The 25,023-nt window shown below is 39.2% G+C and overlaps 4 protein-coding genes across 8 annotated transcripts; 1 reads left to right on the top strand and 3 right to left on the bottom strand.

Annotated features, from left to right (window-relative positions):
- Positions 1–104: 104 nt before the first annotated feature.
- rtel1 (regulator of telomere elongation helicase 1) lies at positions 105–10,155 on the bottom strand. Of its 4 annotated transcripts, none has more exons than XM_088369595.1 (32): positions 9,889–10,155; positions 9,438–9,636; positions 9,038–9,131; positions 8,738–8,819; positions 8,449–8,509; positions 8,279–8,354; positions 7,750–7,834; positions 7,476–7,541; positions 7,197–7,326; positions 6,957–6,995; positions 6,787–6,862; positions 6,593–6,690; positions 6,346–6,401; positions 6,008–6,082; positions 5,679–5,751; positions 5,415–5,547; positions 5,144–5,257; positions 4,861–4,901; positions 4,662–4,747; positions 4,496–4,573; positions 4,305–4,382; positions 3,833–3,985; positions 3,460–3,575; positions 3,081–3,204; positions 2,503–2,680; positions 2,290–2,432; positions 1,843–1,938; positions 1,311–1,518; positions 1,102–1,239; positions 890–964; positions 501–692; positions 105–401 (listed from the first exon to the last, which is right to left on the bottom strand). In XM_088369595.1, the coding sequence occupies exons 1-32, from the start codon at positions 9,988–9,990 to the stop codon at positions 265–267; spliced, it is 3,402 nt and encodes a 1,133-aa protein (XP_088225721.1). In that variant the 5' UTR covers positions 9,991–10,155; the 3' UTR covers positions 105–264. The 4 variants fall into 4 exon arrangements, with proteins under 4 accessions (XP_088225721.1, XP_088225724.1, XP_088225722.1 ...); XM_088369598.1 differs by having other exon boundaries at positions 501–689; XM_088369596.1 differs by having other exon boundaries at positions 890–961.
- A 403-nt stretch (positions 10,156–10,558) lies between these two features.
- Positions 10,559–11,931, bottom strand: ndufb11 (NADH:ubiquinone oxidoreductase subunit B11). The gene is made up of 3 exons (XM_088368377.1): positions 11,671–11,931; positions 10,958–11,088; positions 10,559–10,776 (listed from the first exon to the last, which is right to left on the bottom strand). The coding sequence occupies exons 1-3, from the start codon at positions 11,842–11,844 to the stop codon at positions 10,647–10,649; spliced, it is 435 nt and encodes a 144-aa protein (XP_088224503.1). The 5' UTR covers positions 11,845–11,931; the 3' UTR covers positions 10,559–10,646.
- Positions 11,932–12,124: 193 nt separating this feature from the next.
- tbc1d25 (TBC1 domain family, member 25) lies at positions 12,125–18,735 on the bottom strand. Its single transcript, XM_088398975.1, has 7 exons — positions 18,188–18,735; positions 17,150–17,259; positions 16,897–17,051; positions 16,695–16,822; positions 16,423–16,611; positions 15,982–16,257; positions 12,125–15,870 (listed from the first exon to the last, which is right to left on the bottom strand). The coding sequence occupies exons 1-7, from the start codon at positions 18,230–18,232 to the stop codon at positions 14,272–14,274; spliced, it is 2,502 nt and encodes an 833-aa protein (XP_088255101.1). The 5' UTR covers positions 18,233–18,735; the 3' UTR covers positions 12,125–14,271.
- On the top strand, positions 18,646–24,884 carry ccdc22 (CCC complex scaffolding subunit CCDC22). Of its 2 annotated transcripts, none has more exons than XM_088399012.1 (16): positions 18,646–19,103; positions 19,537–19,714; positions 19,879–20,011; positions 20,435–20,541; positions 20,677–20,761; positions 21,206–21,396; positions 21,731–21,946; positions 22,042–22,200; positions 22,592–22,711; positions 22,787–22,903; positions 22,980–23,081; positions 23,186–23,293; positions 23,576–23,671; positions 23,806–23,865; positions 23,945–24,019; positions 24,185–24,884. In XM_088399012.1, the coding sequence occupies exons 1-16, from the start codon at positions 19,054–19,056 to the stop codon at positions 24,296–24,298; spliced, it is 1,911 nt and encodes a 636-aa protein (XP_088255138.1). In that variant the 5' UTR covers positions 18,646–19,053; the 3' UTR covers positions 24,299–24,884. The 2 variants fall into 2 exon arrangements, with proteins under 2 accessions (XP_088255138.1, XP_088255147.1); XM_088399021.1 differs by having other exon boundaries at positions 18,647–19,103; positions 21,227–21,396.
- The last annotated feature ends 139 nt before the right edge of the window (positions 24,885–25,023 follow it).

Below are 25,023 nucleotides of genomic sequence, written 5' to 3'. Positions count from 1 at the left end.
GACTGCCTCTACTAATTTACTGTGAATCAATATGGCTTTTAATTGACGTTTTGTTTTTAGGGTGTGTGAGAACTGTTCAGAGAATCCACCAAGAAACAACTGTCTAATATTTATAAACGTTCCCTTTATTGAAAAAAAACCTCCACAATAGTTTTGTAACCATAACACATTACTGAACACACTGTACAGTATATACTAAAAAAGTTTTCCAAGGAAACTGAAATCTTTTGGAAAGGGTGCAATACTAACTTATTGTAAGTAAAATCATGCAGTTGATTGCCTGTTCTCAGTTTCTGTCTGCTCTCTTGAATCAGGATCAGTGTTAGCAGACAGACCCATCAACTCCTTCAACATCGCTTTGTACTGCTTCTTATGGTGAGGGCGAATGACATTGGTGAATTCTTCAGATGAGAGAAAGAAATTTGATAAGTGAATTAAAAATAAATAAATAAATAAAAATTTAAAAAAGACAAATGTCAATGTGATGAGAGTGCACTTACTGATTAGAAGGCTGAAGTCTTTATCTTTCTCTGTTAATAAGGCTACGGCTGCAGTCACCAAATTTTCATAGTTGTCCGTTATCTTGTAGGCGTGAATAGCTCGATAGAGTTTAATTGATCCATCTGGACCGAGTGCTCTTCTCATATCAGTCAGAAATACAGTCCGGTTTCTCCTTTGTCGTTCATCTTCTGCTATAAATAGATAGTCCAATATCAATTTGGTATTGTCATTCCAAAATCACTGTCTTCTGGTGAAACCATTTTTTTGTCTGTTTTTGAAACCATTCATAAACCCTTCCACCTTAACAAACAAAAAAAAAAGGCTAAAGCAGGGGTTTTACAATTTAGAGTTGGAACTTCATTTAAAATGAGCATTTGGTATGACCTACCGGACTCAGTTTCTTTATCTCCTTCCAGTTTGGGTTGCTCTTCATCCAGCTGCGCTTCAGTGGGTTGGTCACCTGCTGGACAGCAGAATAAAGCAGACGATTGAGATTTTGAATGTACAGCGACTGTGATTTCTAACGTGCCGTAGTCTATCAGTCATCTAGAAGGACTGAAGAAATTAAAGACTCAATCATACAGTACCATGTTGACCTACCACTATGTGACGCCCCTGAGCTCTTTTCGTCTTTGCGTATTGAGTGTTTCGGTTCGTAGCCACAACTAGTACCAGTCAGCTCCCGGCATTTCTCGTCAAATGCCTTCCTGTGATGTGGTCGCACAAAGGGGTATAAACCTGTGACAAATTTGATGATGTTTATATCAATTACTAATTCGGGAGTTACATTTTTGGTTCAAACGACTTACCCCGGAAAAGTCTATAAGTATGAGGGTCGTGGATTAGCAGCGATGTGCCGGACACCAGATTGTCCAGATTGTCATTCTGCTTGTAGGATTGCAGAGCCTGGCGAATTTGCTCAAAGCTGACCTCGCTCAACGATGATTTCATGTCTACCAGAAAGCACCTCGCGATGCTGGTCTTTCTATTTCCAGTAGCCAAGCCAGAAACACTTGGCTTTGTTAAAGAGAATAAAGAGGAAAAAAAACAAATCTTAATTATAATGTTATAATAACGGACACATAGAGAGAGATACATGAGCTAGAGTGGACAAAGCTTGCTTGTTTAGTGTTAGTAACAAAGGTTCTTGATCGGGTTGAATTGTAATCATACTTATACTTACGATCATTTTTAAAACGGTTTTAATTTGCCCCAAAACAATGTATGTTTGACTCTTGCTAAAGATAAAAAAAAAAAAAAAAAAAAAAACGACAATAAATCCTGAAATACTGAAATAATCAAGTAGTTGTTTCACTGGAAATGTCAAATACTGCAGGCTACCTGTTCTTGGACCAAATTGATTTTGCGTTTGCCTCCACGCATCATCTCTTCCATTCTCTTGTCGTTTTGAAGCGAAAGTGTGGACAAATTGCTTTGCTAGAAAAGAAATGTACGGAATTCAAAGTTAAAACGTGTTTATTGATCTTCTATACTGCTTATTCGCATTGGGTTCGCATGTGAGCTGCAGCCCGCCTAACCCAGCTTGACTTGAGGACAGAGACCAGTCCAGGGTTTACCCTGGATCTGTTTTGTCTGTTTTCTAGTATGGTATGAGATGTTTTGTTTGGCCCACAATGTCAAAAATCAGCCTCCTTGGTAACAAAGAAGACACTTCACAATCATACAAAGAAACTGTTGCTGTTGCTAAATAGTGCTCATCATATTTCCACTTTTTCATCATTTTCTTTCTAGACGAATCAAATATAAAATACAAATAAATCAACCTACCATCTCTTGTGCAAGAGCACTTCTCCATTCGCTTTGGAGCTCTACTCGCTCAAGGGCCTCAAACAGGTTGGTTGGTTTGATTTTACTCTTTGGAGTCTGAACCCCATACTGTTTAAAAATACTAGCATATTCGGTATCTTCATCTAATGGAGGAGAGGAATAGAAGAAAAAATGTAAATGTATTGAAGTGGTCAAGCTCAAATAAACACTCACCAGTTCTCCTCCTTTTTAGAGTGGAAGTGTGTATGTCTAGCATTTTGGCCTTTTGAATGGACGGCATTTGGCAGGGTGCGTAAGAAGTCGCAGCAGAGCATTGAGGAACTGATGACTGACAACTGCCTGCAGGAAACACAGAGGGACCGGGCGCAGGATTCTTCTCCAAAACAGGCCTCTGGTTAGACATTTCAACAAAACAGGTGTCAGTTCATGTACTGTTGTAGCCATTATGTGAAGTAGTAAATCTAATATTTTAAATATTCAACCATTCATTACATTATACATAAGTACAAAGACAACTTAAGTACAGTTTATTCTACATATAGATATGTAGATACAGTCGGATAAGTATATATAGCCTATTATTTAGCAATAGCATAAAATAAAGAAATTGGGAGGCAATTAGGAAACAGTCATCACAAGAGAACCTCTATACAGTTGTGATCTTAATCACATTCAATGATGACTGACAATAATAATAACATTGACAGTCTATCACAAATTATAACTTGTTGTTTTTGTCACTTTTTATGTTAACAATACTTAGCAGTAGCAAAAGTCAAGAAGTGATGTACCATTTTCTGCGCAACCCTGAAGAACTGACAGACATCACGAACAATGTTCCCAAACTTGTCATAAGACCGCACATAGGGCCTCACCCATGATGGAAGCTGAGATTGGGCATCTCTGCTTTTAAATCTGTTTTAGAAAACAAATTCCCAGGAAAATCAGATTGCTGGTAAATTTTCATTGGAGCATAGTAAAATAACGATGTCATAAATAACGTAATTTAACTGTTTTGACAATGACAAGAAAGTCATTTAAAAAGAAAAAAAATCATAGCCCAGATACTGGGCATGCTCTAGTGTTGAGATCAGAATGACATTTTATACATGTCTATTATTTTATTATCATCAGACTGGATTAGAGTGTATGATAAGCATTGTATCTGACCTCTGATCGCAGAGGAAGATGGCTCCATAGTCATCCTTGTGGCGAATGACTCTGCCGATAGCCTGATTGACAGCTCTGAAAGCCTGCTCTCTGTACCACTCCTGCCCTGTAAGGAGCTGCAAAAGCACACCCACACCCCATACACAAAACTTGTCAAAGCAAGACTAGCACCCAAATCTAGATGTCATTTTACCAAACAGGAGTTCCAGAATGCTCTCAGAATGGCAAACTCCAAGTTAGACTCATTGCATATGGCAAGTAAATACAATAAGTCAAGATGGCAATTGTTGCATCATACCATATACAATATACGTACGTATACAGATATGGTATTGTCACAATAGAAGCAAAACATGAATAGAATAAAAATCACCTTCTGGCCGGGTACCGCTAATTGCTTTCGGTTCATCTCGTCTAAGAACTGCATCTTCAAAATGATTCTCGGGTCCATCTTTGGCGGAAATGGGAGTCCGGTGACTATAACACCACGACCAAAGGTATTTGTAAAATCCAGACCTTCGCTAGCCTAAAGAAAAAACAAATGTTAAGAGCTTCTGGGACATACAAAAAAAGATCAAAACAATGTTGTGATCAATTTAAGAAAATATTCATGTAATCATGACCAAAATAAGTGGTAGAATATTGGACACCTCATTGGGGGACTGTCCATAAGGGTTAATTAACTGGTTGGTCTACATATGCTCTGTGGAGGAAAAAAATCGTTTTGTCCTATGGGGCTACGAGACACTGGACATGGAATGTACTGGATATATGTAAAAATTCTACATTTATGGAAAACAGCAAAGACAAAAAAATAATGAAATGAGCAATCCATGAACATTCACCTTCCCCCGACACACTGCAGCAAAGATTGCACCTCTTGATTGAAAGTCATTCACTTTGGTGTAATAACCCTCAATGGCCTAAAAACATAGAATAGCTTCGTTAATAGTCAATATTTTTGCAAAACATTTTGTGGCAGATAATTCATTAGGTCTTTGTATTTAGGGTTCATACAAATGGAAAACACGTTTACCTCAGCAAAAGCTCCCTTCCCTTTTGGTTCCACAAATATTGGCTTTACACTTTCAATCTGATTTGCGTGTCCTTTGTCCTGATGAAGATGATTGCAATTTTTCAATAGATATATTTACAATTTAAAAGCCTAAACTATAATAGAAGTAGTATTGAATTGAACTCACTCTCCAGAACTCCAAAGTTTTATCCATCAAGTGGAAGGAGGGGAAAAACAAAAGGAGACCATTGGGTACAATCCGGGTCAGGTTTACTGAGGAGACAGCAAAACTTAAAACATACTTTAGGGTCTTTTATTTATTTATTTATTTTTAAAAATAACACTGTGAGGGTAAATGAGAAAAAAAAAATGCAGTTTGTACTTACCCACAGTGTTTCCTAAAGATGACATGTTTTCAGGATTAAATCTTTAAAAAAAGAAATATTCAACCTTGTCAGCATTAATTTACTATGTTACCCATAGGTAAAAAAAGTAGCATTTTATGTTAGTGGCAGAGTCACGTCACTTCAATTTAAACGACAAATTTTACATAGAGTTGGCTAAAGCTGGACACAACGTTTTCTTCAGTTAAGGAAACGCACTAAAAACAAAGACAACAGAGGACATTTGTTTCGTTGTACTTACAGTGAATATACCGTACGTACTGACCTTCTATCAAATGCTGAACTCAATGGTACTCTATCTGGACCCTGGTCGATGACACTAACAAAGATCTGATCCCGCTCAATCACATGGCTGTTTTCCAAAGACACAGAAAAGGGTCTGCGCATGAAGAAAGAGGAAAAAGCACATCGGTCAACAGAAACACTTTTTATACAGTTGCCACCATCTATTTTTAACATACATGTAGTGGAGTGAACTATTTTTGTCAATGATGCGTTCTGTGAAGCGCTGATGGGTTAGACTCTAATATACGTACATCCTCATCTCTGACGCAAAGGAGCTCAGGGGAGAAAGGGTACCGCTGGTCAGAATGATGCAGCGAACACCTTGACTCTTCAAGTCCTGCATGCTGAAGCCCGGAGAGAAACACCAATAACTCAGAATGTTTCCTAGAAGACACATAAAGGAACAAACACATACTCAAGGCTAATAAATTACACTACAATGGTTAATATGCTTCATAGCACTGAATTGGCTTTTCATCCTCTTAAGGACTGAATATTCAATTGATTTATGGTACCTGGTTTCTTTGTTGATAAAGCCCATGGGTCACCATTTTTTTGTTTCTTCTGAGTGTCTTTGTGGATGTGAACCTACAGCCAACAGAGAAAATAAAATGATTACTACTCTTGGGGCCCTGGGAGGGAGATGAAAAGCTGCAACATGAAAATGGCTGAAAATTTATAACAAAACATGAACGAAGGAAGAAAGAATGAAGAAAAACAAGGTGTGGGTGTAGCACACAAATTCCAGGGGCACTGGTTTAGAACCTAAAATTATGCACTGTATGTAAATGTATAGCAAAATCTCTAAGAAAATAAATTGTATTTATGTGGAAAAACAACTCACCTTAAAATGAGCAGTATTGGTTTCCATGACCATTTGCCGATCTTTCTGTGCTAATTCTTTACCACAGAACACCAACTATAAGAGGGAGAAAAAGAACACCTGTTTCTACTGTTTCTACTGCCCTACATAATCAATGAGTAATCTTATTAAATCCATGACAATAGTTGTAACAGGAGATTAGGAGGTGCGTGTAGATGTACGCTCTTTAAGTACAACATTTGTTGCTTACAATATTAACTGTGAAATTACAATCCTATGCATAGTGTATGCGTGGCTTATATAAATGTACCAATTTACCAAACTTTTTAACTACTTTGTATATTCACTTGACACACTACCTGTATGATATCCAAGAGCTTCTGCAAGCCACTCGTATTGAGGAATATCCCTGGCTCTGTGAAATACATGTCATACATTTACAATAATGGCAATTCAACTTTAGGGCTACCTGGCTAAGAAAATTACTTAAATGTGATGCCGACTGAAATGTTATTCATCAACAATATTTAGGTAACTGATGTTATAGGTTGTAAAATACAGCGTGTTCAAAATAGAGCGCAGGATAAGGACTTGAGCAATACTTACGTCCTGCTAGATATCCAATGATCTGCTCCAAAGCTTCAGACATAGCCTCTTTGGTGTCGTATGTCAAGTGGGCTTTCTCTAGCAGCTCATATATGAAACTGTGAAGTACATCACAAGTATTACAAAAAGTAATCTATTTTGAAGTGTGATTAAGGGGCCATCTATTGTGCACAACACTTTGAGGTGTCACTTACATTCCAGGTCTTGTTATGCCTTTGTCGTCCGAAACCTCAAAGGAATCAATAGCTGCCTCCAGTTTCAACACAGCCTCTGGAAATAATGACAACAATGGTTTTGGTACTAGAATAATAAATTAAACACCATTATGACAAGTAAATAGGGATTAACACATTGGAATACTAACCTTTGAGTTTAGCAACAACTTGTATGTCTGTTTTTAAACCTGAAATGGCAAAAAAAAAAAGCGCTTCTGTAATTGAACGGCAACTATAGTACGTATAGATTAGCTTTATTTATTTTTGTTGTATTATGCATTATGTGTGAAAACTTCATAGCTAACGTGGAATGGAACAATAATCCAAGCAAATCAACAACACAAGAGCCAGCTATTTTGTCAAGAATTGAGGTATTTTACATTCCAAACCTTGAGACGAAGTGTCCGCAAAACTCGCTTCTTGAACGTGGTCATTTAACAATCTGGTAAGCGCATTAATGGCTGAGGCTAGATCATATGGCGTCATGTCAAATGATGTTGACTCTTCACACGTCCTTTCCTGCAATTGAGGAAATAAAACTTGCGTCAGAGCTAACATTTGCCCCTCTAGACAGAAAAATGTCTAACGCTTCACACGGAGCAAGCTGCGTAGGAAGCAACCTCATCTATATTATTAATTAAGAGTAATATTGCAGAGGGCAGTCTTACTACATTATGAGCCTCATCAAAGATGACAACAGATCCAGCCAAGTCGATGCTCTGAGCTCTGCGGCTCTGTGGAAAGATAAGAAGCAGAAAAAAAATTGTATTTATTTACCAAAGAAAATAAAAACACCATTGCCCACTCTTGTCTAAGGATCTTTTTTTCCTAATCAGACAAACATTCAAGGATACAAAGCCCTAAAAATGTGTTATGCTGTATAGCATCACAGATTTTTCTACGTTTCAGTACAAGCTAAGCTCTATCAAAGCTACTGCTTACCTTAGGATCCAGCAGGTAGTTATACGGCATGAAAATGATATCAGCCTGCTGTTTTAAAGAACGTGAGAGGTAATACGGACAAGACCTGTAGGAAAAAAAAAAGAAACAGACAAAAACTGCAATTGCCATTTTTGACCCAAAAACACTTTCTAAAAATGGATTTGTTGGATTGTGATGTTTCAGTGGTGATCCCAAGGATGTTTGCTGCAATGCTAGTAGCATCAAAATTGTCTAAATTGGAAAAATCAGACTTTTGTAATCTATAATGCACCAATTGCCAGTGTTTGGTGCAATTGATCCCCTGAATGTGTTCACGCCCCTTTCTTGTCGTACAGAAAACAATGTGAGAATGGTTCTGCTAAATCATGACCAAAATCGCTAACTTTGTAACACTAAGTCGCTAATAAGCAGGGATACGTGGGGGGGGGGGGGGGGGGGGGATTCCTTATAAATAAAATGTCAATCATCTTTAACATAGAAAAATAGATCAGTCCTAGTTTGAGTAAGCCTAACAACATGAATGTCATACCTATGTTTGTTGCCAAATTTGACCAGGTCTTCCACATCCACAATTTGCTCCACCAATCCTTTGTCAGTGCTTTTCTCTGAAGAAAAGACATTGCCAGAAGTTAATCAAGTGTTGACTGAATTACAAAAACAGATTCAAACCACCTAAATATATTGTCATGCAACTATTACCTTCAACGTTGTTGTAGAAGACACACGACCTTGTGGAGACTTTCGCTCGACACAAATGGACCTTAAAAAATAAAAACAGGTAGTTGCATAGAAATAATAAACATTTATTATATCCTTTTACACCAGTCAAAATAGCTGTTTTTGCTTTATTGCTGAGCTAACATTTTCTATGATCTGTCTTGAACAACTTATTGTGAATATTGCTCCCTAAAAAGATAAGCACTTTCCTAAATTGGTTAATGTCATGCTTTTGTGGGGGGCTTTTTATTACAGCACACAAAAAACATACCTTGATATGGTTGCTTTCCTGTCGCATCACTTCTGGATTGATACACAGCTGCTCTCTTGATCCCAACACAGACACCTTAGGTCTGAATCAAATGTTTAATTCATTTTTCATAAACTCTATAAAGTTTCAAGGAATCATTTGAGGAGATGTAGACATCAGCTTTTGATGTGAAACTGACAATAAACTTGCTTCTCCTCAATGAAAATGCAACTGTATTTTTTTATTTTTATTTAATGGAATCAACTTTAGGCTAACTATTTGATTACTGAAATTAACTGCTATTGAAATAAGATATCTTACTTGTACGATGTGTTCTTTAACTCATTAACAACTTGGGTTAGCTGCGAGTGTGTCCGTGATGCATAGATGATCTTGGGGACATCAGTGCAGGAGGCTAAAAAACAACAATAAATGGATTTACTCTCAAAAAACCTCTCTCATATATGTAGAAACACACAACTAAAATATCTCACACACACAACGCTCAAAACAAATATTTAAAACACATTACCCCAAACTCTTAACAGACTATAAAAAAATTGAAATCTTTTTGTGTGTTGTGTGAATTTACAGTCAAAAAGCTAGGTCACGTGTGATGGTTTAGCAGTCTTCAGCACAAATGACTTTCAAAATAAACACTGTTAGTTTGCAACTAAAACAACAAGGAACTGATTTGGGCAATATAGTGGGATGTACATACTTGGCATTGAACCATCTTCTGAAGATGCCCCCCAAGATTCTGGAAAATTATCAGCTGAGGTATTGTTCTCCTTCAACCTTTCTGCTATTATACGTCCCAAGATGCCATCTTTGAAGTGCTCCCTCCATGCCAAGGTGGCACATAGTAGACACAAGGTTTTCCCAGTGCCTGTGGGACTCTCCAGGATTCCATTAACCCCCTGCAACAACAACAAAAAAGTCTACAGTGCAATGTTCATGCGTTCGCAGTTTTCCTGTATTACAAACACTAAAGAATGGCACGAAATACAAACAAACTTAAATGTATAGTATCATGTTGTGAAGAGAAAGTGAATCGTGATTACATGGACTAAAGCAGTTATCAAGGCATTCAAGGAAAGACAATAGGACAGACGAAGTCATATTGGCAAACGAGCTTTAGTCTCGCCTGCTTCTCGAATGTTAACACTCACGTTCTTTAGACATTCAATAACTTTCATCATGTAGTCCTTCTGACATTCATACGGGGTGAAGGGAAACTCCACTCGCACTCCGTCCAAAGTTAATGAAGGCATGATTGGTCTCGAAATGTTAGAAGAAACTTTTAACTTTTACTGTCGCAAAATAAGGTAATCAACTCCCTGGTCATGGGAGGAGAAAGCGAGAAAAACAAAAAACATTCATTGTCGCCAGAGAATGCCTGTCGGAGTACTTATTTGCCGCCAACGACTACTTCCGCCTCAAGCTTTCTTCTTCGTCTCTTAGTTGAATGGCAGATTACGACTCTTTGGTACATACCGCCACCTACTGTGCAGGAGTTAAGTACTACATCAACTGCTTTTACGCATTGTAACTTCCAACAAAATCCGATTCGGGTTATCGATTGCACAGTATTTAATCGATTTGAAAATTGTTGTCTTATCAACCACATTAATGTACATTATAAAATCATGACATAGTCGTGTTTTTCGGTGTAGTATACTTGATAGTGTGATGTAGTGACCTGTTTTCTTCAATGGGATGTCATCAGTGTAGGCCTGTAATGGAAGTGACAAATTCTGAAAATTGGCTGAAATTATAAAAAAAATATTTTGTTTGAATCAATTCAGTTCATCAGAATCATTAAAAAAGTCACACTCCACATATTTTTAAAGAATCCAACAATTATCTTTTATTCTATTTTACTGGAATACAATATTCATGAAATACATTAAGTGGGTTGTTATTCACTCTACTCTTCTTCAGCACTGGGCAGAATAATTTTACTGGGGTCGTAGTAGTTTTCATCTATCAGAGGCAAACCCTCCATCTCTTTCTGCAGGATCACACGTTCCGCTTCCCTTCTGGCCCACTGACGCATCCTGGAATACAAATGCAGAAGAAACCAGCTGGATGTTAAGGAGGACGGGTCCATGCTGAGATACCAAGTGCTTCTACTACAACACAAAATTTTGATCAGGGTCGGAATAAAACTGCAATCTATGATCTTACGTTGTGGTGAACACGATAATGCAGAAGGAATTAAAATATGAAGCAACCTACCCGTGGTCTGGTAAATAGTGAAGGAATGTTCCACCAATGACAAGACACACGGAGATGCCAAAGAAGAAGCCCACTCTCATATTCCATTGATCAACCACCGGGTCAGTGGAGAAACCATGGTAATCTGGATTCTGTGGTTGGGGGGAGAGAACATGATCCAGTGAATGTAAATGTCATGTCCCATTTTTCATGACTGCCAAACTAAGTATTGCCCAAATTGAATGCAATACTGCAATGTGACAAGACTGTGCAATGACAATAAACATTCTAATCCTCAAACTCTAATATATATATTTTTAGTCAGTCCCGAGGGAAAATGGTTGTGTAAGACACTGATCAATAGGATAAGTATTGAGAACTGCAATGGTATGCTTTTACTAGTCATTCACCATGTACAGTAATCAAAATGAATGTCTGATTTAATTCTATGTGGGGATGGAGGTGCATTAACCGATGTCATGCACCACATTATACACATTATTCGACAACTGTATTTCGGTGGTTAATCAGACAGAAAAGTGACATCAAGCTGAATGTGGAACAGTGTTTATATTTACTGCGGCCTCATTTATGTCATTCGTAAGAAAAAATAATAATAATAAAAACACAGTCAACAAGAAAGTAATAACTTAGAGGAGTCGTATGGTTAGTTCCACTAAGCGCAATGTAATGTAATGTCAAGTGTATTAGAAGCGCGCAAAATCACAACTCACCTTGACAAAGGGGCTGACCTCACCATGGCTGCCACTCGGTGCAGCTTGCTGCAGCTCGGTCACGGCAGTCGCACCGGCTGCGCCACTCGGCTTCGACTGGGACACGCATCGAACGGGTACACGAGAACTTAACCTGGGGAGAGCTGTCCCAAGCCGTGACAGCGGGCCTAACATTTTTGCCTTGTTTGTGGGAGACCTGGTTGCCCCGGAACGGGAAACAACGGCCGTGACCTGCAGTTCACTTCTTCGTTGACGAACAATGAACAGCTAGCTGCTCACATTCAATGTCACATCACTGCCACCCTGTGGATTTACACTGCCATTGCGTCTCACTTAGCTTCACGCAGGTTAGACATGTTATTTAATTTAGCAGTTTCCCCCAAAATTGGATAATAGTCTCGTAAAACAAATGCTTTTATTGAACTATGCATTAATGTAAAACATTTTCACCACATGAGTTTCAGTATTTATTTGTATCAATTATGCAATCATTTGTACGTATAATTAAAATGTATAACTGTTTTGTAATTCTGTACTGTAATTGCTTTTTTTTAAACAAATGCACAAATCTCTGACTCACAGTCCAGTCAGGTACTCTTTAAAATATTGAACATGATAATCATACATGAAGGGTTGGAAGGCAAGCGCAAATGTTGGCGTAGTAACAATAACAAATAAAATTCAAATAAAACAAAACAAAGGCCTCTCAAAATAAAAATATTGAAAAAAATATCATACTTCTGAAATATGCATTAATTCAAGTAGCTCACTGGTTGTAAAAAGGCTCTTTAGACCTCAACATTGTGTACATATTTTCAACTTCAATACAGTTTAAAAGTGTATGCATACAGCCCAAACTTTTTGGCATACAGTGTCATGTGCTCTACGTTCCAAAACCAAACAAAAGTGGAAATAACTGGCAGACGATCAACAGGATTAGAGGCGACGCTTAACATGTCACTAAGGGACTTTTCCATTTTATGTGTATAAATGTATACAACAGGGTTAGCTCAACATGTTCATACATATATCAATAAAGTTGTATTGTACTGTATACCTTGATGAGAAAAAGCAAGTAATATTATAGCCCCAGGATACAACAGCGCATAATACGTCCTTCTTTGTTGAAGCTGAGTATACATTAACAGATACAAGGCAAGTTGACCGGAATGGAGTATAATAATCCTGAAATAAATTGTGTTGTTTCTTTTTTATGGTAATTTAGGAGAATGTAGTTTCAGTCTCAAGTCACACCGCATCAAATGGCCCTAAACAGCAGTTCACAAAGTTTTTGGCGGGCTTAATTTGTTCGTGGAACTTAACCGGTTCACCAGAATGCTGCTGAAACACAGCGTGTGTTATTTATTACATCAATCAGAAGGGAAGCAGTTTTTACATCATAACAAGATATATTTTTAGCACAGATGAAAACATATTTGAAGGTTTCCGACGCTCAAGAACGAGGCACTTCTCTAATAATGCAGCATCAAATGCTTTTTACAGTTCAAACCATAATCTCACAGAAGCAAACAACAGCGAAAACACTGCTGTAGAGCCGCGACTCTGTCAAGCAGCTGTCAAGATGTGACATCAGAAATTATACAGTACATCAACACATTGAGACACATAAAAGAGGTTATTTTGTTCAATCCAACTAAACAGCAAAAGTGCAAAATTGTTTCATCTCTTGAAATATTTACCGGACCATATAATTACATAGTTGTCAATTATTCATAAATATTGTGATAAGGTCATAATTCCCTGGAGGTTGACTGGAAATATCATTACAGTTTGCTTCGAATGTTAAAAAAAATCTCATCAAGTTTACAGCCCGTCTCATTTGTTGAAGGATTTTATATTAAAAAGCACAATTTCCTCTGGCTTTGTAAATTTATAAAGGCAACATACTTATGATATAAAATAGCCACTTAAAAATTGTTGACATAGACCCACTCAGCCTTTGCCATATCTGTAGCTCAGGGGAAGAAAACAAGAACTCATGGACACCATTTTGTATGCACATTCATATGCATGAGCACTTCAAACAGCAACGTCAAAGCCCACTGACTAAAAATAGAAATAATAAATCATAGGGGGAATGAGTTTAAAACAGGCTAAACTGAGGCAATATGACAGCCAGAATACAAAGTGGAGTTTACCATTGCTGAAAAATTTGTCATTTTCTCAAATGCAATTGTAGGGATAGTTCTCATTTTTGTTTTTTAGTCTAATGGTTAGTTTGATTAGTTTATTAAAGGATTTTGGTGTTTTTCTTCCTTTGTTCTTTGTCTAGGCATCACTTGAATTCAAATACAATCGAATAAAGAGGCTTAAATGGGTGATTTGCTTTACATAGCTCAAATGGATTATTCAGCCACATTGTTAAAAAAAAAAAAAAAAAAAAGACTGTGCATGCATTATCAAATTTGAAGGATGCAGGAAAAGCTCTTTTCACTTCTTTCATACCTCTAATCAGCGGCAACACATGTAACATGTTTATGATCAGTACTGGAATCATTCATATAGTTGAGGCTGTTTAAAATGGTCCAAGCCACTGGTGAGAAGTTCGTGAAAATGTCAAGTCTGGGATACTTGTGCAAATCAGGACACTTGAGCTGTTGGTGAGGGAATGGTGCTCGCCAGGTTGTAGGTCGAGTTCCGAGATGAAGACTGAGGAGACGATAAGGGGCTATAAAAGGGACGAGCAGAGATGGATAAAGGTGGGGAGTACTGAGCAGCGGTGGCTGACATCGGAGAGTCTGAGCTCACCTCATCCCCCTCCTCCGAGTCCCAAACTTCACTCTGCAAGTAGTCTGCAAATAAGGCCTTGGCTCGCTGCAGGATCCTGCTCAGGTTGTGGCGGCGCACGAGGCGATCAAAGTGCATGGCGAGCTCGTTGTAATCCAGGCTGTTTTTGATGATGTGGTCCCGATGTTCCAGCAAGATGGACAAGCACAAAAAAAGCATGAAGGGATTACCTTTTCCAAACTCTTGGGGAGGTGGCAGAGAACATGGCTTGATGCTGCTCTCCAGTTTGGGGGAACTGTCCGTGTTAGTGGCGGTGGTGCTTGAGGGCTTGTTGCTAGGAGAAGAAGGGTTGTTGGAGGATGATCTGGAGCCAGGCTGCGAAGAACCTCTTCCAAAAGGCAAAATCGGTGACGAGAGAAAAGAGCGATTTGGAGCAGGGCCATGAGATGTGGCGCACGTTTTTACCGAAGGGTTCGTCAAGTTCAACCCTGTACTCCTGAGCAGTTGTGCAGAAGATGTGATGACTTTTGGGACTGTTCTAGATAAGGCCTCTCTTCCGCTGGTTGCGAAACCAAATGTCGTTTGTGGGGTGGAGTCGGGAGTAGCAACTGACCAACTGGAAGGTATGGTTGAAGATGATTGAGACGCAGCATCACTGTTGCAGATTGGCGATGGTGATAATCCCGGTGAAAAGCCATTGCTGTAGCATTTTATAAGCGGCGTTCTTTCTCCAGGATCCTCCTCGCTATCGATGGTGGACTGACGTCTCGGAATGCGTGACTGCGAATCAGGTAAAACTTGTTGCTGCTTAGAAGCCTTCATAACAACGCCATCTTCATTCTGGGCAGTATAATACTTAAACTCCCCAAAAGTCTCCTCAATAGGAGTCACAAAATCTGCCTTGCCCACAACCGCTTGAGACGTACTCCCAGGTCCAACTTTCGGACATTCTTCAGTGACAGCATTCCAAGCGACATCGGGTTGTTCTCTTGATGGTCGAAGCATATGTTGTCTACGTTGCTTCTCTTTTGTTTCCCAGTCACGTCCAGGGCGACTGTCTGTGAAACGTGTTTTATCCGTCTGCAACGGTGGTCCGAATAGCTCCACTTCAGTTTCAGGAGGATCCGGGGGTAGGGAACTCCAAGTCACCTCAAGCATCCTTAGCGCATCATCAAAGGCAAACTCTCGCTTCAGCTCCAGAAGTAACCAGCGGTAACAAAAGAAAAGGTCATCAGCTCCACGGGAAACCAGATAAGAGTAGAATTCATAATCGGAGTACTGCAAGAGCAGTTTTAGATGATGGAACTTAATAGACATAAGTTGTCCATCAGGGCGGAAATTCCCATCCAAGCGTTTCATAATTCCGCAAAAGCAAATGAAGGCATGTGCTTCATTATCCATCACAGCGAGTATAGGGGACGCAATATCACTCATTCCTTGACAGTACGAGATCTGAAAGGCAAGAAATACACAAACTTCATCCATCCATTTCAAATATTACCTGAGATTTTCTTATTTATAGAATTGAAAATAGACACAATCAATATGAAGCAACATTGCTACCTGTGGGTGTGTGATGGCAAAGGTAGTAAGCAAATCTGTGAGAGCAGTCAAATGTGGACTGTCTTCTGAGCCTGCGTAGTAGGGATGAGCACGGTCCGTCCTTAAAACGTCTTTCAGTACATTTCCCCGGATGAATTCAAGATCCTCGTGACTGACGTGCGCCGTCCATTCTTTCTTCAACTGGTCATACTCTCTCGTCTTTCGTTTCATGTAGTCCATACGTTCCTGGCCACTTAGACCGTCTGGGTAGACATTAAGGAGATATCGCCAAACAACCTGAAAGCGGCAAGAAAACATAATGTTCATTTTCGAAAAACGAGAGTGCCATGTCGTTAAGGCCGAGGAGGCTCTAAAAAGTAAAGAGGCCAGCAAGAGCTCCCCAAAATTCTTTCCACTGGGAAATCTTTGCTAATGTGTTGCAACAGATAAATGGAGCTGCACCTTGCGCAGTGAAGGTTCAACACCACCATGATAAATCCGCAGCCTTAGCTCCTCTGGTCGTGTCAATTGTCCTTGACTATTGAGGTAACTGTGAAACTCGGTGTCACTCAGAGGCGGTTTGAAAGGCTTGATCTCCTCCCCATAAGACCAGCTGAATGCCTGCTGGACTCGCGTCAGCGTCCGGCCAACCTAAAGAGAAACATACGTGAGAACCACATGAGAACAGAGGCAAACGTAAGTTAGAGGAGAGTTTGGGCTAGGCTAAAATGTACCTGGGACATTAAAGACTGGGTAAAAGGAAGTGCTGCAGATGCCAAAGACTTGGTCCTCTCTGCAAGAAGCTGCTCAGACCCAATCACATCTTTGGGGCTGATGATGTCCCAGTCCTCCATCACAGGACCTAAAATGAATTATGAATTTATTATTAATTGGTGTGTGCGGAAGGATGTGAAGGGCTGTTATTTGTGTTCTTACTGTCTTCGGAAGGTTTCACATCCATCTTGAGTTGCAGATATGGTTTAGCTGCACTGGCAAATGCAGCGTCCAAATCCCCATCAGACGTCAGAGACAGGTACATCTCTGCAACGCTTACACCTCGCGACATGTAACTGATCTCAAAATTTCGCCTCCTAGTTTATGAACACAAACAACATTTTGCCACATTGCAAACAGATTCACTTGATACTCTTCAAATCAAAATAACTTTGGTCATGGGGACCAGACTTACCCATTCAAATCAAAAGCTTTGATTAGAATATGTTGCAACACTTCCAATGATGTAATTTGAGGATCAACAGCAAAGGAGCGAAACTCCACAGGAAGTGCTCCATCACATTTCTGAAATTAAAGTACATCACAAATCCGGAACCAAACGATCACAGGCATGTACATATCCTGCAATACATTACCACAAAAGTACAGTCGTTTTTTTAAACAACAACATTAAGGTTTGTGGGGCTTTAAATTTCATACTGAAGAACTGAGAAAAGTACTCATTTGGATAAACAAAAAGCAGGTAATGTGTTTTGTAAAGACTCCTTTACATTGTACAACTAACTGGTCTAGAATAATATTCGTCTTGACCAACAATATTAATTTGCCATTTAAAATTTTGTTTTTATTAAAGAGATACAGTATAGGTTGGTACTAACTGGAAAAACAAGTTCATAATATGCTGCGGTAATAATGAAACAAAAAAAAGGTTGTCACATATTTTGGAGTGATAATAATAGAAGAGTCTGGTTGGTGTTGTTTGAATGGCGTCCAGAACGAAAAAAATTTACAGACGAATCGAAAACGGACTCATACGCCTTTATTCAATGACCACAATATTATTACTGCAGCAGTTTCTTCATTATTTTGACAAGAGACGCATGCACAGCTCGCGTGCACACGCTTGTTGTTGTGCATACTAGATGACGTCATTCTGGGCTGCTTTGACGTTTGAGCTAAAGTAGTTTAGATAATTCCTGCTGCACGGTTAGGTACATTGGACAGATGCTGTCAGGCACGTTAAGGTGGTAATATGGTCAAAATAACATGATATCAAATCACTCTGGCGATTTCAACAACAATGGTGATCGTTAAAAATCACGAACAGTTTCGCCGGATGCGAGACACGACTTGTCTCTGACATGTAATTGAAATGATTGAATACAGTTTACATGTAGTCCCACGATATGTGGGAAATACAAAATTTACCCCCCCAAAAAGAAAACATTTTTACACAAAGTGTAGAAAGATTAGTCCTAATTGCCCGACATACCTTGACTTTGACGCGAACCACCCCTCTCTCCTCGTCGCTTGCCATCTTTACAGTTCCGTTTTGGATCAAAGTGGCTCTTTGAAAAATGCTCCTTCTCCCATCTACAGCTATATAATGATCAATAACATGATCAGGTTAGCCGAGTGGCACCGCTGGTGGTCTTCTTCGGTTTTCTTTCCATAAAAGATCTGCACAATGCAATACTGCCATCTGTTGGTCATTTTCTATACTGTTGTAATTTTTCCAAACGCTTATCGAACTTTTTCGAAAATGAAGAAGGGTTAGATTTAATCTATTTTCTAAATTAATTTGACGATACACAATTTTCTTCAAACATCAATTATTTACGTAAGCATTCTAATCCCCCAAACGTGTTTCAATAATTCCATGCAAAAACCATTCCGCAACTTTTGTCACGAGACCGAAATTTTGATGCACACTGGGAAATGCAGTCCTTTTGCTATTTGCTTTCATACTCATTCGTGCAAAAAGACTTCATCTCCAAGAAACCCATCTTGTTCTTTTTTCCGCCTTATTAGCTCTCTATTATCTTTACTTTTCAACTAAAGGAGGCGTTCACTTGTCAAAATTATCTTGATTTGCAGTCGCATGACGTTAATTTCAGTCCGTCTGGAGCATATTTGGTAAGGATGAATCATACGCCTCTTTTGAGCAGAATGGACTCAGTGAGAGACGAGCTTCCGCCTGCAAACAAGTAGCTATATGCTAGCCGACTGTGGCTTGTTCTACTGTTTGGCTACTATGGAAAAGCCACATTTCACACTTCACCCATTGACTGGTTGGTCTACAAGCTGCACGTTTTAGATGCACTTCTTGAATCCTGTGCGTTGATTCAAACAACCGACATGGAGGAAGTTGACAAAATCTTGATCCTCGCCCTAAAACAAGTCGGCACGTAAGTATTTGCTGTCATTAGGGTGCCAATGACAGGCTGATCGATGGATGGATGGATAGATATATACTCTTATTTATCCATAAGGTAAATTTACTGTCCCAATAATTCTTATAATGAAAACAATACTAAGCAAAGCAGGCATGTAGTTTTGGAAACCAAGAAAAATGTAAAACATCGTGGCATCTATACAGATTTTCAAAAATAATATAACACAAGAATCAAATGTATAATAAGGTCTACAATAAGCAGGCGCTTGGTGACATGAGAATCTGATTGTAAATAAGTCTGACATTTACTTTGATAATTGCTTGTCATCCATCCAGACTCTGTCAGTATGTAATGGCCATCATATGATCAAACATGTGGGCGTATGAATGTCAGCTTGCTGTTGGAAAAAAAAGACATTCCAATACATTTGTTCTGCTTCTTGCAGCGAGCTGAGCGAGGAGGTTTGTAGTGTCAAAGACTTCACCAGTGAGCTGATAGTGGAGGCGGTGGTGAGATGCATCCGGGTGATCGATCCCGGCTTGGGCAGCGCACTGCCAACCTCCCTCCCGCCTGGGATGTCTGCTCGCTTCAGGGTGGGGATGAGCCTGGCACAGGCATGTCAGGTAAAAAAAAAAATATTGCCTTGTTGAGCAAGATTATTTGGAGCGAAAACCCCCAAATAACTGATATTGCCAAATAACTACGTCCGCTAAAGTTAGACAAGAGTACTAGTTGACAAGTAGTTAGAATACCTAACCTAATAATGAAGTGGCAAACTTGTTTGCAGGACCTTGGTTATAAAGGCGAAATAGGTTATCAAACCTTCTTGTACAGCAGTGAGACAGAGATTCGCTCCCTGCTCATGTTCCTTGTGGAGAAACTGCCCAGGGAAAGTGCTGAGGCCTCCGATCAACCATCAGGTACAGGATCACTGCTATCGTTAAACCTTTGCTATACTACCTTACAAGTATAAAAATAACCTAATCTATATAAGCCTCTTCAACCTTTGATGCATGAATGACATGAATGTGGTGCAGTAGGGAAGTCGAGAGACAGAGGAGCTTGCTGGCGACTCTCAAAATGGTCTACTTTGACCTAAATTAGATTTTGTGTTGATCAACGTAGGCAGAGAGAAACTATTGTTCATGCTGGATGTGAGTTTCTTCACATAAGCATAAAGCACATACTAAATTCTTCCTTATTGAGTCAATATGTTGCTTTAGTCTAGACAGTGACATTCGTCTTATTTTAAAGAGACAACATGGTTGTGTTCTCAAGTAACTACAGTCAAGTGTTTTGACATTTTGAGGAGTCCAACAATTTGTTTTGTCCCCCCTTTACAGGCAAATCCAGCATTCGTCAGAGAGCTATTGCTGCTGCTATTAAAGCCCAGCTGGTAGCACCTTGGCTCCCTCCAAACTGCAGGCTACCACTGCATGGTGAAACACAAGTAACTCTTAAAAATTGTACTTTAATGTCAGGTTTGTAGTTGAAATATGGTCAGGTCATCCCTTTTTTTAGGCATACCTCTAAGAACTCAGAAGCATATTATATTGTCCCCTAATGTGTGCTTTTCTGTCCATAGAGTTTAGGTGCAATGCACAGCTTCCATGTGCAGCCTCTCAGTTTACCTTACTCTATCAAAGATCCAGGGAAGGCATCACTGAAAGGTAGGAACAAAATGTCACTAGTGATTGATGATTAGTCGTCTATTTCTATAAAGTCGACATCAGGGGTCAACAATCTTTATATACTCATAGAGACATTTGGACCGTCTCCTATAGAAAAATGTAAATTCACCAGTTGACATAAAATGCTTTTTATATTAAAGTGAGCATAACAATGCTTTAATTATTTTTTTTTTGCTTCTATGTATCCAGACTGCTTCTAAAGGGTGGCATTTTGCTCCTAAAATTTGAGACTGCAAGTAATTTTATTATGTATTTGCACGTGCGACCAGCAAATTTACAGAGTTTGTTTGATTAAATAACAAACTTCTGCCATCACTAATACAGTTAAAATATATTTACCTAACAAGTCTGTCTATATTTCTATGATGCTGACCTGTGCTCTTATTTGCTATTTTTTGTTCACCATCTATTGCAATTAAACAGAAGTGCGTGCCATGATTTCAGAGATGAAAGACTACCAGCGAGATTTTCTTCCTCCTGTGACTGCTCAGCTCACTTGTAATGCCACTGTGGCAGCGTCCTTACTGGAGCAGCACACAGTTGAGCTTAGTGCATCTCAGGAATGGGACAATGAGTGGAACAGTCAGGGACTCCTGTCTCGCCTTACTCCACAGGTAAATATTGCTCCTGCAATCAAGTAGTTGCACAGTTAAGATGTTGTAGGCACTTCTAAATGGGCAGATTGCAAACTAAACATCCTTAATAGGGTTTATGGAAAGCATTTTCTCACAGGTATGAACATGAAAAAAAAAATGTCCATGATAAACATAATAAATAGGCGGCTAACACTGCATGTTCATTCCACTGTCAAAAGACTATGCCAGCACCACTAATCTAAACAACAGAAAAATATGTGTGACATCACAGTGAAAAGGTTGTTTATATAAACATTTCTGTACACTCTCAAGAGTGGTCGTAAATGCTTAACAATTGTCCTCTTTCACACAGGACTACAGGGCCCGAAAACTGACGCGGCTGCGTAAACGTATTGAGGAGCAGTTGCGATCTGCTGCCCTTCCCCCTACGGAAAGTGCCTTTGGCGCTCTTGGCGCTACCTCGGATTTGTCTGAAATACTACAATCCTTCAGGGGGTCCGCTTCTTCTGACCACAACCTGACCAAGGGCTCTCACTTCACCCACTCCCAGAAGTTCACTTTTACACAGGTGCGTAGGCCTGGTGTTGCAAATGCAAAATCAAAACAACAAATAGTGTGTAATTATTCAGTCCTGTCTGCCTTTGTTTGCATGCATTTGATCAGGAGATAGACGCAGCGCCATCCCCTGTGCGGCAGACAAATGATAACCATTGCAGTCAGCAGGAGGAGCTAGCGTCTTTGCAGCAACAATTTCAGCAGCTGTGCAGTGACGTCGACCAACTAACTACGGAACTGAAGCACCTGAGTGTCACTCATGCTCAGGTAGCACCGACCGGTTCAGTCTCTGACCCGCAATGAATTTTTTGTTAATCTTGTAACGACATCATCCACCCTGTAATGACAGAAAACACATGCCTCGAAACATTACGATAGTTTTTTTCTTTGTCTGTCAGAGCATCATCGAATTTGTCATACGAGTAGTGATGAGAAAATGAAGCTTCAGACTGGCTTTATGAACCAGTTATATTTTTTTATTCCTCTAATTGGCACTCTGTGCAATATTTGACTGAAAGCACACAGACCTTTCTTGAAACCCACAGTGCCATCTAGAGGAGTGATAAAATATAACAATTGGTTCATGAAGCAAATTTGAAGCTTCATTTTCCTATCACTATAAACTCTTTTACCACATATCCAATGCCCATCTTTGTAGGCACTTGATGAGCTCAAACAACGGGAGCGGCAGAACAATGAGCTGGAGGAAAAGATCCAGCTAAAAAAGAAAACCATTGATCTTTTACCGGACGCTGATAACAACATAGTGAAGCTTCAGGTAAGCGAGATGAGTCCAAATGGATCTCTTTAAATGCGGCGAGGTCTTCAAGTTCATCTCAGCTTTCTCCTGCAGGCTCAGGTGGAGGCCAGTGCCCAGCGGGTGGTGAACCTGGCCTCTCAGTGGGAGAAACACCGTGCACCGCTCATTGAGGAACACCGCAGGCTTAAGGCCATCTGCAGTAATCAGGATGTAAGCATGCATAGAAAAATCATTCCATTTCAAATTATTTTATGTACAGTCGTTAATTCCATGCATTTTTATTTAGATGGAATCATCTAAAAAGCTGTCTGAAATTAAGATTCTACATGACAAAATCCGTTTATCAACAGAGGAGGCCAAGAAGAAGGAGGAAATATACAAACAGCTGGTATAAGAGATATTATGATATACAGTAAAACAACTCTCAAGTCCATTTGCATTACAGAGTATATATGCTTTTTTTCCTTAGGATTCTGCCATTTCTCGTTCTAGGTAACGGAGTTAGAAAGTCTTCCCAAGGATGTGTCTCGGGCAGCGTACACACAGAGGATACTGGAGATTGTGAGCAACATCAAGAAACAGAAGGAGGAAATCACCAAGGTAAGAAGGAACTCTAAACCAGATTCAGATCCATCAATTGCTTGCTCGCTTCCCATGTCCTAGATGCTTTTAATTGATGTTCGCCCTCTGGAGACATTCTTGGTCCAGTTTTGTCAAGCCAGAGGAATCTAAAAAACAAAAAAAAAGATTTATCGATTCAATAATATTTTATTGATCAAACGTCTCCTGTTTTCAATTTAATCAACATAATAATGCTTGCCTTCTCTGTGAATTCATTTACCCACCTTTTTGTTTCTTTTTTTTTTTTGCTCCTTACAACAGATTTTGTCTGACACTAAAGAACTGCAAAAAGAGATCAACAGCCTCACAGGAAAACTGGACAGGACTTTTGCTGTGACCGATGAGCTTGTCTTTAAGGTCCCTAAAACACAAGTGCTTTCTTTAGTATCTGTCTCATCATTCTATTAATGACTCAAAGCAAATTACCAAACTCCAGTGTCACTTGCACTGCAGTGTTTGATGCTATGTTATATTTTTGTTATCACTGCCAGGATGCTAAAAAAGACGAGTCGGTCCGCAAGTCCTACAAGTATCTGGCTGCTCTACATGAAGTACAAACATCCTCTACTGCATATATTTCCCTCCCTACCCTTTGCAATATATAACTTACTGTTTCACTGTCTTTTGTAGAACTGCAATCAACTAATCCAAACCATTGAGGACACTGGTACGATCCTAAGAGAGATACGAGATCTAGAAGAGCAGGTAGGATTTTAGATGTTGGACTCAATCCAAGACATCATGTAGCATTTTAATGCTACGTCCAATCAAACATTTTCATATTTCAAGCTCTTTATAATGTGCATCCAGCAGTATGAATCTTTTTTTTTATAACAGTGATTAACAAATCGTTTTATCATTTGTCCACAGATTGACACAGAAAATACTAACAAATTGGTGGCTAATCTGGAGAAGATCCTAGAAGACTACAAGGCCATTCGACAAGAGAATTCTGCACTTGCTGCCAAGGTTAGAGACGGCTAACTCCGAGGCACCTACTGATGGTCAAGCTTAAAAAAAAACTGTTGTTGCTCTGAACATGACTGAAGCAATTGCAATCGGAGAGCAACTTTTCTTCAAAAAGCTCAAGCGGTATTTGTACCACGGTAACTGAGCAAGCATTTTTGATATGTAATATTGATCCTGAAGCCTGATGGGTTTTTTTTTTTTTTTTTTTTTTTTTAATGTTAATCACAACAGCGGCTACACATGATCTAAGTTTCTAAAACCCACACTGGTTACTGAAAAAAACTTGAGACAAAAATTATAATAAATGAAAATGTACTGAATGAATCAATGAAAGTCAGGTAACAGCAATTTTGTTCACTTGTTTTGATACGCCATTCCAATCCTTACTGAAATCAAAATCGACAGCAAAAGGTAATGCCCGTTCTGCCTTCCTTTCTTTCTCATCGTTGAGGGAAAATAACATATATTATTAGATCATCTTTTTTCTTGAATACAACAAGCACCCTTGTAATTTTTAGAATGAGCCGTATTTGAAATGAATGTTGAGTGAATGCTATTTGAATGTCATTTAGATCTATTATTAAAAAAGTTATCTATTGTTTGCCTTTAGAATGTTTATGACCAGATCCCACACGAATATTCAAATTACACAATTTATAACCTCATGCGCCATCAAAAATGTGATCAACCGCCATCACACGGCATTCTGCTCCAAACGTTGTAGAGTTGGGGCAATGATG

The sequence above is a fragment of the Syngnathus floridae genome, chromosome 2 (assembly GCF_059516105.1).
Source record: "Syngnathus floridae isolate MCC-2025c chromosome 2, RoL_Sflo_1.0, whole genome shotgun sequence".
Taxonomy (NCBI): Eukaryota; Metazoa; Chordata; class Actinopteri; order Syngnathiformes; family Syngnathidae; genus Syngnathus; species Syngnathus floridae.
This window is presented reverse-complemented; position numbering and strand designations above follow the sequence as displayed.

What these genes read in the sequence shown, in the direction of transcription:
- rtel1 (XM_088369595.1), bottom strand. Translation starts at nt 9,990, where the DNA reads ATGCCTTCATTAACTTTGGACGGAGTGCGAGTGGAGTTTCCCTTCACC. An exon ending in CCAATACTGCTCATTTTAAG is followed by an intron (nt 5,752 to 6,007) that starts GTGAGTTGTTTT and finishes TGTTGGCTGTAG; the next exon opens with GTTCACATCCACAAAGACAC. An exon ending in CTCAGGGGCGTCACATAGTG is followed by an intron (nt 965 to 1,101) that starts GTAGGTCAACAT and finishes TCTGCTGTCCAG; the next exon opens with CAGGTGACCAACCCACTGAA.
- ndufb11 (XM_088368377.1), bottom strand. Translation starts at nt 11,844, where the DNA reads ATGTTAGGCCCGCTGTCACGGCTTGGGACAGCTCTCCCCAGGTTAAGT. An exon ending in AGGTCAGCCCCTTTGTCAAG is followed by an intron (nt 11,089 to 11,670) that starts GTGAGTTGTGAT and finishes CCCCAACCACAG; the next exon opens with AATCCAGATTACCATGGTTT. An exon ending in CACTATTTACCAGACCACGG is followed by an intron (nt 10,777 to 10,957) that starts GTAGGTTGCTTC and finishes TTTGTATTCCAG; the next exon opens with GATGCGTCAGTGGGCCAGAA.
- tbc1d25 (XM_088398975.1), bottom strand. Translation starts at nt 18,232, where the DNA reads ATGGCAAGCGACGAGGAGAGAGGGGTGGTTCGCGTCAAAGTCAAG. An exon ending in TGGTTCGCGTCAAAGTCAAG is followed by an intron (nt 17,260 to 18,187) that starts GTATGTCGGGCA and finishes CTTTAATTTCAG; the next exon opens with AAATGTGATGGAGCACTTCC. An exon ending in AAAGCTTTTGATTTGAATGG is followed by an intron (nt 17,052 to 17,149) that starts GTAAGTCTGGTC and finishes TTCATAAACTAG; the next exon opens with GAGGCGAAATTTTGAGATCA.
- ccdc22 (XM_088399012.1), top strand. Translation starts at nt 19,054, where the DNA reads ATGGAGGAAGTTGACAAAATCTTGATCCTCGCCCTAAAACAAGTCGGC. An exon ending in GCCTGGCACAGGCATGTCAG is followed by an intron (nt 19,715 to 19,878) that starts GTAAAAAAAAAA and finishes ACTTGTTTGCAG; the next exon opens with GACCTTGGTTATAAAGGCGA. An exon ending in AGAAGGAGGAAATCACCAAG is followed by an intron (nt 23,294 to 23,575) that starts GTAAGAAGGAAC and finishes TCCTTACAACAG; the next exon opens with ATTTTGTCTGACACTAAAGA.